The 15528-nt window shown below is 33.8% G+C and overlaps 1 protein-coding gene across 8 annotated transcripts; it reads left to right on the top strand.

The window, feature by feature from the left end:
• The first annotated feature begins 217 nt into the window (after positions 1–217).
• On the top strand, positions 218–14910 carry LOC143344310 (glycerophosphocholine phosphodiesterase GPCPD1). 8 transcript variants are annotated; one of them, XM_076770240.1, is made up of 16 exons: positions 218–457; positions 6679–6908; positions 6980–7182; positions 7911–8080; positions 8169–8347; positions 8428–8562; positions 8641–8754; positions 10417–10570; positions 10638–10785; positions 10905–11130; positions 11653–11730; positions 12222–12377; positions 12451–12878; positions 12950–13091; positions 13155–13230; positions 13305–13467. In XM_076770240.1, the coding sequence occupies exons 2-16, from the start codon at positions 6762–6764 to the stop codon at positions 13322–13324; spliced, it is 2376 nt and encodes a 791-aa protein (XP_076626355.1). In that variant the 5' UTR covers positions 218–457; positions 6679–6761; the 3' UTR covers positions 13325–13467. The 8 variants fall into 8 exon arrangements, with proteins under 8 accessions (XP_076626355.1, XP_076626352.1, XP_076626348.1 ...); XM_076770238.1 differs by having other exon boundaries at positions 220–315; positions 393–457; positions 6784–6908; positions 13155–14910; XM_076770234.1 differs by having other exon boundaries at positions 220–315; positions 393–457; positions 13155–14910.
• Positions 14911–15528: the final 618 nt, after the last annotated feature.

Genomic DNA, 15528 nt, shown 5'->3' with positions numbered 1-15528 from the left:
TTTGGTACTATGTTGAATGTTTACGAAGCGTTTGCGTGCGTGTGGCGCATAAATTGTGTTGATACAGCTAGATGCAAGTGCACGAGCTTGCATAAATGTGGAACGCGTCAAAAAGTCACGTGCGTAGGTAAAGCAGAAAAGGAAAGTGTGGCGGGGTGGGGAGAGTTGTTGGGTTTGCATAACCTGATTGAAACTCGACGCGACGCAACCAGTCAGTGGTAGCCCACCAACGGCGAAGGTTGTGTTGTTACGTCGTGGCGACTCGTCTCTGCCATCCTTCTCCCTCGTTTTCTCGTAATTGTGCTCGAAATATTTGTAAGAACTTCTTTCATCGCGATGTGTGCACGCGTTACGTATTCGTCGGTGAAACACCGTGTGTTTACTTTTTATAGATAAGTTCGTCTGCTATGATACCCACTAGAAGAAGAGCTTAATTCGGAACACGTGTTAGAATTCAGTGAGTAACATTACGTTATTATGAAATTATTTAATCTTTAATACATGATGGATCGTGTGACTGTGTCAATTTGCTTTCAAGGTGTGTTCGAATCTGTTATCTCATATTTGTACCATTTCGAAAGCACGTTTATTTTCTACAGGAGCGATGAATCGATTTCCGTTTAACGTGTGTCACGATTATCGAGGCCACGTGTTTTTTTTGGACATAAAATGAACACCGACCATACGTGCAGTCTGATAATTTATTAAGTGTTATATAATTTTGAATGACAATAGTGTTTTCCAGTTCGAAGCATTTTCTCTGTCGACATTTTATATTCGTTAAATCCATCGTTGTTTCAAAACTCACTGAAATCTTTTTAAATGAAATCGAATGTCCCCGTACGATTCATTGCCAGTCGATGTTGTATTTAATTATCACAATGTTGCGATTACGCGTTGGTACGCAGTGGAAACAGTTTTTATCGGCTTGCAATGAATTTTGCACGTAGTGCGTTTCAAAGGACGAGGTAAAAATATATTTGATGTTATTTACATCTAGAAAGGCATTGCAAGAAATCATTTTTAAACTGATATCTTATTTATGGCGCGGTTTCTTTATTGTTTTATTACGCTGTTTGTCGTTCAAAACGGAACCACTGTTTGCACAGGGATTTTTGGCAGACCTGCCTGTGAACACGTCGGGAAATAACAGTTCCAGTAAGTGTTTTTCGGGGAAACAGGCTGTAGATACGCGTCAGGTCGTGCAGTTAAATTTTACGATCCGAGGAAACAAGGAAAAATAACGCGTGCGAAAATATTTTGAAAATTCCCGTTATCTGTTTCTGTGAAACGAACCTCCGGGTACTCGGGTGTTGAACGAACGTTAAGTAACATTTTCAGAATAGGTTTCCATAAATATTACATAATCGAGGATTTCCTGATGATGCATTTAAAAATATAAAAGAGAGTAGAAATATTGCTTATGGACTCTGAACTTGGCCTTGACGTCTCTTCTCACAGGAAACGGTTGGACCCGATAAAATGTGCAGCTGATTGTCGCGAAGAACTTTCATGACTTACTATTGAAATAAACTGGTTTCCACGATACGTATGCAAATTGATTATTTAGAAATCGAACTGTAAAACTCTATATCTATAGTAAATAAATACATACTCGATTGTTTTACGTTCGAAATGCAAAGGAAATTATTATTTACATTGCAATTAAATATTCTTATCTTACAATCGATGCGTAATTTTTTACACGGTTTCAGAAAAAGAATATTTTTATTACACGTGTGGTTCGCTCTACATACGTTAACAGATGGCTCGACTTCACACACAAATATAAAATACCTTTAATGGCTGATTACCGTGAATGCACTTGGAAGCACACACGGAAATTACAATGGCTGCCGGGTGCCTCAAGGTTGATTAATAAAAACAGTCGTGCACAGCGAAGAGAAAAATGGATTGATTTATAGCTGAAGAATTTCTAAGAAATTAAATGGAGGAAAAATTTAGAAATTACTGTTCCCCGTGGCGTGTTGCAATAATTCATCTACATTGTAGCTGCTACAGTATGTTTTGTAGCGTTAAAGTAATTTTCTATAATTGCCTTAGTCACCGTGAAACAACGCGTGTCGCGCCAAGAGAGTATGTAATTCAATCACGTGCTGATATTACACAAGCACGAGTACATACGTATAATATAATAAGAAAACTGTCGAAACGAACCGACGTTAATACCAAAAACAACTTACACTTAAAAAAGTGCAACGGGTGACACGAACGAAATGCATGTAACCGCGTAGAGAAATTAACTATTGTAATCCGTTATGTTTGCGTTGCCAGCAACGCAATTTTTGTAGTCACGTCCGTGCAACTGGTAGTTAGTTTGATCGATATTGATCGATGAATAGTTAATGAATCGTATGATGATGATTATCGTAAATTGCGCGATGAAACGAAAACAAAAATATTTTCGATAGTGGTAAACACGTGTAACCAGTAATTTTGTTTACGCGTTGGTTGTGTGCAATAATTCTGAAACAAAGAAAATGCCAGCGTAAGCGCAGTTCCGAGCATAAGGCTACGTGTACGTATCAATAATAATAGGACAATGGGACTACAATGCTCGTGCGCCATACTCTTGTTTTCTTCGTATCTTTTTTTACACCTTTGTTAAGAATGCATCGCTATGTACATATACAAACCGAACAGATCAATAAGTAGCATAGTATGACTTTCACAAAGGTTCAATGTTATACGGTACATTCTAAACCGAGTATTTTTTGTTCTCGTTTTCTAAATATTGATTTTTAAACGCAACACTTTTCTTATCTTACCACTCCTCCAACTGGCTACGTAGGTCATATTCCATATTAGCCTTATTTCTTTTAAAAAGTACCGTCTGATACTTTCTACGTAGGCAATACTTATATCACAGAAAAAATAATTAAATAATTTGTACCGAAATTTATAATAGATATTTAATATGTATATGTATAATTCCATGTCTGCCTCTTGGCTACCTCTTGTATGTAAGATAGTTTTCAAGTTGATTGAAGAAGCAAATCTAACATTGAAAAAGATTTTATATTACTTTACAGAGGTTGAGAAACACTGAACGAAGCATTGAACTGTTTCCAACTAAGATTGGCCATATGTATCCAGTCATCTAAATACAATTCTATTTAAAAATACTTATATTTAAAAGAAAGCTGACTCTCCGCGCCCATTTGTATACGTGCATTCTCAACTTACATAGTTAATTTGTTTCGCTGTTCTCCGCGTTATTAAAAGTCGAATTATATAAATACAATGTACTTTTAATATAGAATCTTAGTTTCGAAAGTTAGTTTCAAAACAAGAAGAAAATTTCATTCGATATGTAGTTGCGCACAAAATGTCTATTAAGTTACAAACAGGGATGCAATGAAGACAATTTTTTACTTTTCAAAAAACTAAAATTAACTTCTGTATCAAGGGTTACAAGTAGGACGTTCCGGTTTATAAATAATCGCATCGAAAATCGTGTAAAAAAATTTCATAGGTTATGTAATAAGTTGAACCAAATTATCTCTGTTACGTAAAGTAGAGAATCCAGTAAATCTTTGCACTCAACTAAATAGATTAATGGTACGTGTATATCTGTCAGAAGATGTCACGTGCAACAATATAATGTACAACGTACGTTGCATTTCTCTGTTGCTAAGCGAGGAGAACGAATATCTCTATTCAGAACCAAACAAAAACGCTTAACGTGTTGTAATTGCCTTTCATCGTTTAGTGTAATCTTACTTAAGAGGATGATTTAATTATAGTGACCGCAGAGCAGCGTGTAGTACAAGATAATTTTCATCATACGTTAATCGAGTGTGGCTTAACGCGTAAAAATATGCTCAGAGCCATTGACGGTATCTTTGTAGAGTAAAATAATAAAATAAATTCTAAATTCTAAATTAAAAAATTAAATATCAATAGTGGGAGTATCACATGTCGCTTGCATGCGTGACTACACCAATCAACATTTTTTTCTTTCCTTTAATCTTATTTTTATTACATGATATAACAATACATATACTTAAAAATTTGGAATTAATTTGGAATTAGTATTCCCTAGAATCGTAAAATTTCTATCGACCGAGGAATTAAAAACAATATTACGTGTCGTTAGTTGACATTTCAACACTGAAATAACGTATACATCGAGCATGAATTATGGATGACAAGAAACGTTTAGTACATAACCAAAAAATACTCGAAGAAATATTACGCTCTAAGTTATTTGCAGTCGGTAAATTGCAATTCCTAGTAACTGGATAATAACTAATTGTAGGCTTTTTATACGTCTATATTCTTACTCTGTGCAACTTTCACATTTCAGTGAAACAAAAACATGAAATATTTGTTTTAATATAGAGTAGCAAATGTTTCGATTTATCGTACGCCATTGAAATGCTGTGTATTGGAAGACCATTTATATAAAACGGAATATATGAGTTGTGTTATTGATTCTGCTTGAATCGAGTGGCTTCTAGCCATAATTAATTGAATGTCTTATACATTGTTACGACGAAATACATAGTCGTAATATCGACGTATAATTTTACATTAAATTGAATTTCCTCTTTTAATGCGTTGCAACTATTACCATAGGTCTTCCCCCCCATGATTGATCCGGACAGTTTTTTTAACGACTGATTTCCGGTTGTCTGCTATTACTCCTCTTCCCACGAAATATGTTACAAATTGTCTTTTTCTACACATTCGTATACAAAGAATAAAATATCCTATCGCATAGAAGGAATACTATCTTAATTTAACGCATACTGATATTCTTTTGTAATTCTTTAATGTTTGGTTATCTGTTTGTTATTATTTTATTCTACGGAGGCAATAAATGTACATAAAGAGGATGACTGGTATTTCACGAGCAAAGTAACTAAATCTGTTTAAAAATAATAATGAACAAACGAAAATCGTGAATTATTTTGCATTGCAACTTAACGAGCAATCTTTCTTAAACGTTAGCATGAAAGGATTAAAACTACATCGATTACGTAACATTTACTAACGAACTTAGTTGGTCATAATGATTTATCGTACGTTTAATAAAATAGATATGAAATATTTGTATGGAAATCTTTATTTTGTTAACAATGTATCCTTTATGGTATTAATCGCAGTATGGCGAACAGGAAGTAACTGCAGGAAATTCTAGACTGTAGCATTTGAGAATGAATACTTCCACATTTATGCAGAGGGGGATATTGTTAATATTTCGATACAATTGCTAATTTCATTAATGGCCTGTATATGTATTGATTTATAAAATTCTAAGAATGATCGTGTTCGTATAGCAGTGGATTTGTATTTAGTTTGAATTAGTGATTCTACTGAGCCACCGCGTCGTCACTTCCGCATTTACGTTGTTGCCAGATCGGTCACCGTTTCATATACAAAGAAAAGAACTACTGCGGTGTAGTGTTGTGCCAGTAGGTCGTTTCGTGACAGTTAAAATAAGTGTGTTGTGTCGTCAAAAGATAAATTATGACAAATTCGATTAAAAATATGGAGCGCCTACCCTGCGCATTCGTTAAATAACACGTACTTTTGCACGAGGTGAAGACCAGACTGCCAATCAAACTTCAAAGTAAAACCCATCGATCGTTCTCAGTATAATAGGTAAACCACGTTTTCAGGAATAATCCGTTTCAGTTCGTTAAATTAATCCGTCCTAGCAAACGAGATTGGCCTTTCTATTATTTTCGATATTTCTTCTCGTGTCTCTGCACGCTCGACATTTTGCTCGAACGTAGTTTTCAAACTTTCTTTCATTAGTATTTCCTTATGTGTACGACTTTTTCTTTATGACTTTACGAAAATGTCTGCTTCGTAAAAATTTTTGTGGCTTCTGTATCGTTCACTGTATGCACTAAGTTCATGTGTGGTTGCAACTGTGTTTTGTTAAATGTACTGTACAACATGATTTCTTCAATATTTATTTATTATTTGCATGGATTATATCATTCGTGAATTCGTTATTAAACAATCTGAAAATGTTACCTTTGATTGATGAGAAAATAATTGTTCTTTGCTTGTGTGTTCGTCACTGATGTAGCTTTTATGTTATATATATTTCATTATACCACATTTCATTGTGTTATACTTTGTTGGCATAAAATCCCTTAACATTTAAAATATATTTGCCCTGTACTATTAGTATGAAGAAATGTTTTGTTTGATCAACAATAGTAAGTTGTTTTAATATTTGTATATCTATTTCTGTGTCGTCTATTTATAGTTTGAGGTTTATAGATTAATTATCATTGAATGTTAAGTAAATTTTATTATTTGTATAAATTTTATTCAATATTGATATGCCTATAACAAAATGCATCTGTACTTTTTATGAATCACTCATTACCAATTTCACAACCCATAAAAAGAAGAAAATAATTAAATTTGAGAGTCACATATGTAAAATAATTAATTTGATAATATCTCATACATTGCTACTATTGAATATATTTACAATAAATAACTTATTTAAAATAATTATACATTATGTAATACAATATGTAGTACACGTATAATACTAAACTTACACTTTATAGACAAAGAATATAAAAATAGAAGAGTATACTAAAATTGTCTGTGTAGTAGTTATCCCACTAAATTTGATAATGCAACTATTACTTAGCATCCCTTACATCAAGTCCCTTATTACAGAAAATTATACTGATGTGAATAGAACACACCTTGAAACAGACAATTGAAAGAGAAAAACAGTGAGAAAAAGAAAATATAGTAATATGCAGCGGATATGGTTTATAGAGAACAAAGAAGCAGAGGAATCAAAGCAGCTAGAGGCACCACGTGAGATTAACTTCATCGAGGTGGCGACTGAACAAACATCAGACATGAGGGGATCTAAAAGGGATTGGATTTTTAGAGTTCAGGTAATTATTACTAATTTCTATTTTACTAATAACCGTTCAAATTGTCCTACATACAAATTTTGTTCATTTAGGTGCATAAGCTGGAGAAAAGTGAAGTTTTATACGTGGTGGGTAATTTACCTGAGCTGGGTGCTTGGAACCATAACCAGGCAATTCAGTTGTCACAAGAACATGGCAGTCGGGATTCTCCTATGTGTTTTGATAATAATAGTAGTGGGGAATATTACAGTGATGATGGACACAACGCAGGAGACATGTTTCGTGATGAAGATGAGTAAGTATAGCTAAAATTTTTACCATACATACGACCATCAAACTGTGTGGCCAGTTATATTCTATTGCAATGAATTTATTGTTTTGTTGTATTCTATTGTATATTTAATTTAATGATAGCAACGAAAAATATCTTCCGCATGTAGAATTAATACTAATAAAAGATCCCACGATTTTTTTCAACAACCTAAACACCACAATTGCATCCCTGCGTTTTGTTAAGTTCACCAAGAAAGCTTATACTCGATGTATCGCCGAATACAGAATACTTCTGTAACATGTATCCGTTTCATCGTCGAATACAGAGTACATTATGTCGTGCCCCTAGGTATAGGCAATCCGATGATCGCGTGCGTCAGACCCTCGCACACGAAAGCGCATACATTCAATTTTCTAATTATTTTGCATACCAAACCACTGAGGAACATGTCCGTTACGACGTATCGCGAAATCTTTGATACACATTGAACTGTTCAAATAAAAATTTATCGGAGTTATGAGTAGTATTCCAACCCGTGAAATAAACTTTTGGTATTGGGCTTGTTTCGATTTCACGAGTACATGTTGAACTTGATCGCATCGCTAGCTACCAGTACTCGACCAAACATGTCATTCTTTTGAGAGATCTGGATATTTATTGCAAAATATATTTAATATGTATTTATTTTTCAAAAAATTTCGAACATAAAATGAATTCTATTGTATGTATATCGAGATTACGAATTTCAGAGGTGGGCAAATATTTTCACAAAAAGTTGCACTTCCCATCGATACTGATGTGGTGTTTCGATATTTTGTTGCCGTTATTTGTCAATCTAACGGTACTAAAAATTCGGCCAAGACTCTCCTTATTCGTAGATGGGAGACCCATATGATACCACGTGTCATTAAGAAAAACAGTATGTAGTTAAATTAAAAAGAATTTAATTATTCATAAAATAATGCTTTTATTTTACATTGTAAGGTAAAATAAACAATTTGTTACAGCACCTAGTAATTTTACTAGTGATTCATTGCCAGATCCAGACAGGTTTGGTTATTATAATGGGTACTGTAAGATTGAACGCGGATGGTTGACGGATGAAACTGTGATACAATTTAAGCTTTTTAATAATCCGATTAAACTATGGAAGAACCGATTACAAAATAGAAAAGTTCACATTAAAGTATGCGTCCTTAATTAATATTATTTGTTTATAAGCTGATATTTGGAAATTGAAAATTAAAACACGTACTTGTGTTCTAGATGACACCTGTAAATCTGGTTAGACACAATTCTCTAGAATTACAGCAATTTGGAGGCGATTGTGTAGATGATAGTCTTTCTATGGATACACAAGATGTTATTGATCAACCTGCTTTCAGTATTACAGAAATTGCTGTATGTATAATTTTATTATTTTTTATGATAATGTTTGTCTTGAAACTCTCGTAACTATGCATTACTAAACGATATTAGGTGATGAATGATGAAGAGGAGGCTCGTTTCAAGATTCAGGAACAATTTGGCCGAGCGTATAACGAAGATGAATTTATTGTCTTCAATGTTGCAGTTCGATATCCTGAAACTATCGTAAGTATTCATACACAGAATCCCATGTGGAAGTCATCGTAAATACACAACTCTATGAGTTAACCATTCGTTGGTATTTATTGCTTGCATTGTTTGTAATTTTTGTAACATGTATTATGTACTTAGGATATACCTTCGATTTTTATTCCAAAATCAACATTTTCTATCTTCTATATGGACAGATCTACAAAAGGTAACATCAGAGGCATTGTTTTCGGTAATATATTGACTAACGCTATAAAAAGAAACATGATGTCTTCTTTCGGCTTGTCACGTTGGCGTCGATGACAAAAGTACATCTTTATTTAATGTATATGGCATATAAACTACCGAGTAATTAATTTAAAAGATATAGGCTTGGCAGAGCAATAAATTACGAACTAGTGGTAATTCATGAGAGAATTAGACACACTAAAAATACGCATTGACCATACCATGTGAGTTTTCAGTAGACCACCAGTAGGCTGGCCACGTCTTCTCTCGCGACTTGTTCAAATTACTTGGTAAAAGATAATTAAACTTGTTCAGCAGCTATTGCCCTCCTTGGATACCAGAAGCGATGTCACGTGTACTGGCCTGGAACGAGAAGACAACCGTCAGCTTTGTACAAAGCAAGACCTCTGGTGCAAATGACGATGCTAACATGCAATCCGATGTATCGATGCTAAGCATCGACTACCACTTTACATCTGTGTCACATGACATCACACAGAGATATGATGGTTTTGATTGTCGTTCACCCTACCGTTCCTATCCTTCGGCTAGTTTCTCGTAAATCAGTAAATTTCTACGAAGTAATATCACTCGCTAAGGATGGAAATTTTTCTAAGTAACCAGATTCACGATCGAAATTATTGGACTTAATTAGAGCATATTTGTTACGCAGACCACGCGCGATTTATTTGTAACGTGATGTTGGTTTACGTGAGTCACAGCCGTCCTAAGCAACCCTAAGAATTTAGAGATATCAACGCTGTCACACCTCATATCCATCTGTGTGCGTCGAAAATGGTGAGGCTCCCATCACTCCTATATCCTTTTAGTGTACTGCTAATATTTTCTAGCTTTGACCAACTCTACTGTACCGTACGTGGCATCGCTGCGCGACCATTGCCAGACTAAGCCGTCAGAATCTTCTGAATCTGAATTACAGACTTGATATTGAAATTTAATGATGAATGATCGGCAGGTGTTGCGGGATACGCGTCCCCCGGGCAGAGTACAGCATTTGGCCATTATTGGTCTGGTTCATTGCTAGATTATGTAGGAAGTAAATTATTCGTCCATTGTTTTGTCATCCACTAGTAATTTGTTGCTCTTGCCTGAAATTATTTAAAAATGCCAAACGAAATTGATAAAAAAAAATAATAACGGATTTACAAATGTCTCCAACAACATAATTTAATTCCTACGCTTTTTAGTGATCAAGGATCGTAAATAATGTGCCATAAATTCTGACACGTTAGAATCTCTAATTTCATTATTCCTCAGTACAGAAAAATTTCGAAAAAGTTTCTTCAAACTGTATGACCTTGATCATTGGATTTAATTAATGTTGATGCAAGCTCTATAACGGATGAGCAAAAAATACTGATGCAAGCATTTGGTGTTGTCGTAAATAGTTGTATTTTTCCATATATATTAAGTGGACTGTTTTTTCAGGCATATTTAGTGGACTACTACGTGTACAGCTCAAGGTGTTTCCCAGGAGAACCACCCAACCATATCGGTTTCAGCTACATCTTGCCTAGTACATTGCAATCTAGCGTTGGGCTCTTGACAGTACCAATTACAAGCACGAAACATAGACCAATTGGTAGGATATTTATTATTAAATGTGATTTTTGTCGCGTTATTATAAATAATTTTTTTTTTCGTGATAGGACAACTTACAGTGGAATATGTTGTGATAAAACCAATTCCGGATTATCCGTGGGATATGAATATTTCATATGCAAAACATTGGGAACAACGGTGGTCTGGTTTAGATGTGGGGCACAGGGGGCTAGGTACATCTTTTCAAACAAAAAAGTAAGCGAATGAACTCTGATCTATAGGAAAATTAAATTTGTCTACAAATTTATTAGAAACTAAAAGTTTTTAATAGTTTTTATTTTATATAAAAGTCGTATTGTTTTGTTCGTTTGCAGTTGCGCAAATGTACGTGAAAATACAATAGCCTCCCTAAAAACTGCGTCGCATCATGGCGCTGACATGGTTGAATTCGATGTGCAGTTGTCCAAAGACCACGTACCTGTTATTTATCACGATTTCTATGTATCCATTTCACTAAAACGCAAGAAACAAATAGAAGCTATGGACATGCTGGAAATACCTGTTAAGGACCTTACATTAGAACAGCTACATTTATTAAAGGTATATTCTATACATATATTTATTGTACTCTTCTGTGAATTATATATTACAAAATGTTTATACAAACAGAATTATATTATTTTCATCGACATCGTAATCATACTTTCATATTCAACTTTACAAGCTTTGATATATTCAAAAAGAACCGTGAAAATTTTATTTTATATTTTATTGTAAAATATAATCACGCTGTTTCTTATAGTATGTATCGCGAGGAAATGAAAATAGAAACTACTAAACCTTATTTCTGAATATATAAATATCTATCACTGGCACGATTAATATGATCCATCTAATAATGCAGTCTCTTCCATCTAACATTAACAAATCGAATGTGGCTTTTTTGGAATGCGGCAATCTATGTTACGCGTATTAATGTTTCGCTTTTTATGTCCTTTTTTTGTATCGAAGGAGAAATCGATCATTTCAGGGGTTGTGTCGTATGTAGCTACATAGACATATAATCATGAACTTATAGGTGTGATTATACATACCTATTCGTATTTATTTAATATTCAACAGGATTTTTATTACCCGGGGGACTCGTTGGGTAAGGTGCTGTATTTCGTTGATAAAGCTGAACAGGGGGTTAACCAACTGGTGAGCTTTCATATCGCTTGCACCGCCTAACTCGTCGCCAAAATGTATAATCAATTGTCATTTGTACACGTTGATGCATGCTCGTTCAAAATTTAATCTAAAACCAACTAAAGTTGATTTTTCAGATCACATCATCGTGCTATTATACGTGGCTATCAAAATCATATAATTAGTCTGCGAGATATACATTTTGTTTTGATTAAAAGCTAAAAGGTTAACCCTGGTATTGTATATAATAAAAATAATTCGATCGATAATATTTTGTCAATGTAATGTTGTTAAATTACATTTGCAAAACTGTTTTGGAAATTGTAAGGATTACTTTTAATATATTCACACGACTCAAAGTATTTTCTTTGTTGTGCAGCTTTAAAGAATATATTATCCCAAACGTTGTATGAACTGTACCAATTTTTTAATCTAACAGAACTATGCCGAACGACTCTTCTCCTTTACATATTCTGTAAATGAAAGTTTCTTTTTTTTTACAGGTTTACCATGTGGCCGAAGGTCGAGAAAAGAATCCAAGATTTTTTGACGAAGATCTAGAAGATCATCAGCCTTTCCCCACGCTTCAAACCGTACTACAAGAGTTGGAACAACATGTTGGTTGTAATATAGAAATTAAGTGGACTATGCAGCTGAAGGTAAAAAATTATAAATCTCATTCTGTTCGTTCCGTCGTTATTTACTTACGAAATGTGTAATATGTATACGCAGGATGGCACGTTCGAGTTAAACCATCCTTTCGATCTCAACCTGTATTTGGATACTATACTAAAAGTCGTGCTGGAATATGGGGGGAATAGAAAGATTGTTTTCTCGTCTTTTAACCCAGATATTTGTGCCATGATCCGTCTTAAACAGAACAAATACCCAGTAGTATTTTTGACGCAAGGCGTGACTTCAAAATATCCCACTTACCACGATCCGAGATGCCAAACAATACCGATGGCCGTTAGACACGCCATAGCTGCTGATATCTTAGGAATTAACGTCCATACGGAAGATATTCTTAGGGATCCGTCGCAAGTTAATTTTGTAAAGGAAGCTGGATTAATTATTTTTTGCTGGGGGGATGACAATAATGATAAAGCCACTATTCAGCATTTAAAGAAACTTGGATTACATGCAGTTATTTATGACAAGTTAGTAATCTTTGTATAGAGAATTTTTTATTGTAATAAAAAATATGCTGATAATTTAATACTATTCGCAGAATCGATGAATATAACGCAAAAGAAGTCAAAGAGAGCATATTCCTGATCGATGCTAGGGAAAGTCAGAAAGCGCTAATTGCTTTGGCACAGTGCAATCAAACTGGTCAACCGCAACAAACATGTCCTCTTAATTCAGAAACGGTAAATATGTGCATCAGCTACGGCACACGTGACACCAACATTGTGAATAATTTCTTATTTTAGGATTATTACATGGACGTCAACAAGTCGCGAAACGTGATTACAACCACATCAACTGCAACTTCCCTCTCAACTTTTGGTAAGAATACTATTGATGGCGATAATACATATCCCATGACAACTGTTAAATTACCAAGTACATGTGACCATCAGGAGAGCAAAGAGATCAGTGAAATGGCGAAAGATTTTAGTGATTGTGCAAAATCCTTCGGCTACCCGGTAAAAGCTAAAAGCATCTCAGGCTTAGTTTGCGGACAAACGACGGCGCTGCCAGAGTTTTACGGAGAGGACGAGTCTGCGAAAGATTGTCTCTGATGTTTCTCTTTTAAGAAGCCGTTTATGCCTTGGTTTTGATGCAGAAGACATTATTTAAAGAAGGATCTATCACGAGAAAAAAGGAGAAACCTGAAGGAAACGTTTTGTAACTCATAATTTACTATAATACTTACATCAAAGGGATTAAACAATTAAGGTTCCCTGCAGTCCTAAGATCCAGAAAATCGGATCATCTTAATGGCCATTACGCAAAATTTATACACAGAATAGTGCACAAAAAGACGACCGCTTGTTGTACATTTCGCATCATTTTATCATTCCTGCGATCGGTCGACTTAATTGTCCATTCGATATGTCACATCCTAAAACTTAATAGTCTTTTTTGTTGTAATTTTAATTAGGAATAATTTTGACTGTAGAAAAAAATCTTAACTCCTTTTAATTTGTTCGTGGTAGGTAAATACCCGAGTTGCAAGTTTTTAGTACAAATATCTCCGATATTTTCACTTAGTTCGTAAAAAAATATCACCTTTCATATTCTTTTCCTTTATCGATTGAAAATTTAACTTAAACCAGTTGACAGTTAAGCGACATTTAAAAAATCTATGACGTTATAAGTATGTATGAAAAAACAAAAGAAAACACGATTGCTTCTGACAGCTTGAAATTAAAAAGCTGCAGATTTTTTTTGTGTATGTAAGACATGTCACGTTCATTTATTTATGTTTAAAAATATTTGTAATATAACATCTTAGAAATGGAAAAGGTTTACCGAAAGATCTTTGTTAAAAGTATCTTTATCTGCGAATGTAAACTCGGTATAATTATAAACAGAAAAGAAGATTCTTTTTCGTCCATATTACGTGATACGGTAATTGTTACGATTAACTTCATTATATGCATATAGTAATCATTTTAGAAAATTCAAAATAACATTTTTTTTTTTATTAGTAAAACAAGTACAACCTAAACATTTGAAATTCATACATTCGCTTTATAGGTACAACTTTTCTGTCCTGGACTCCGATGTCCGATTAATCTTGTAATAACTGCATCAGTGACAAAACAAGTAGCACGCGATTATCTTTTCAAAGTTTTTACCAGAGAAGATAATTTATACCACTTTACCGCATTGGTAGGACGCTATACGATTAAAGAAGAGAGCGATTGTATCAATCGCTAAGATTCTGGCAACATACAGAATATCTGTTGATGGTTTAAAAAGTATGCCACAAATATGTTATGGGATCCACATATGATGTAACTGCACATATTACCGTGCGTAAAGCGTGGTGGTTGCTAATTCTTTCTATTGTCATAGAGGCTATGCATTGTAATAAACCAGTTAACGGATATTAATCGGTTTGATAAGTTTACAATTAATACATTGGTAGAATTTTGCAAATTCCGACACATAGGTTAATGCGTTACAGTCTTCGAGTGTACACTGATAAACTTGATATATATTTCAGATTTCTAATTACGTGTCTGTTTTTATCTCTCCCTGTTAATGATAAAGTAAATGCGGAAGAAGTAATTTCTAAATACAACAATCAATCGATTTTGTAAAAATTCTACAAACATTCACGCGCGTACACAAACCTGAATAAGAAATTATATTTTTGCATTTGCATTTGAAGCTTCTAACTTGATTACTAAGAGTACCTGACTTAAAAGTAGTTATTGAATCTAATATATAGCGAACGCATTATGGGTCATTTATTTCTCACTACAGCAAGAATTTACCAAAAGTCGAATAATCGAATGAGCTACAAATAAATTTAAATATAATAAATACTGAGATCAGAGCACCGTATGTATTTCTATCCACTTTTATTCACAAGTGCATATAATAAATTATTAATGATTTTATGAGAGACAAATTAATATTAACGAAGTACTTCTTGTTTTCTGTTTTGCTAATTTACAATTTAAAAATTGATCGAATCATTCATTGAAATCACCTTAGTTATTTAAACAGTATTTGTAATTTCTAAGTAACTTATTCTAGAAAAAAAAAATAAAAAAAAGATGTAAATGCTATTACTGTTGTAAGGATATTTATTTTCGAAATAAAAGTTAATAGATAAACTATTAATAT

Source organism: Colletes latitarsis, chromosome 8 (assembly GCF_051014445.1).
Source record: "Colletes latitarsis isolate SP2378_abdomen chromosome 8, iyColLati1, whole genome shotgun sequence".
Lineage (NCBI taxonomy): Eukaryota > Metazoa > Arthropoda > Insecta > Hymenoptera > Colletidae > Colletes > Colletes latitarsis.
Note: the sequence above shows the minus strand (reverse complement) of the source record. Positions and strands in the feature narration are given on the sequence as shown.

What these genes read in the sequence shown, in the direction of transcription:
- LOC143344310 (XM_076770233.1), top strand. Translation starts at nt 6,762, where the DNA reads ATGCAGCGGATATGGTTTATAGAGAACAAAGAAGCAGAGGAATCAAAG. An exon ending in ATAGAAAAGTTCACATTAAA is followed by an intron (nt 8,348 to 8,427) that starts GTATGCGTCCTT and finishes CTTGTGTTCTAG; the next exon opens with ATGACACCTGTAAATCTGGT. An exon ending in CATGCAGTTATTTATGACAA is followed by an intron (nt 12,879 to 12,949) that starts GTTAGTAATCTT and finishes TACTATTCGCAG; the next exon opens with AATCGATGAATATAACGCAA.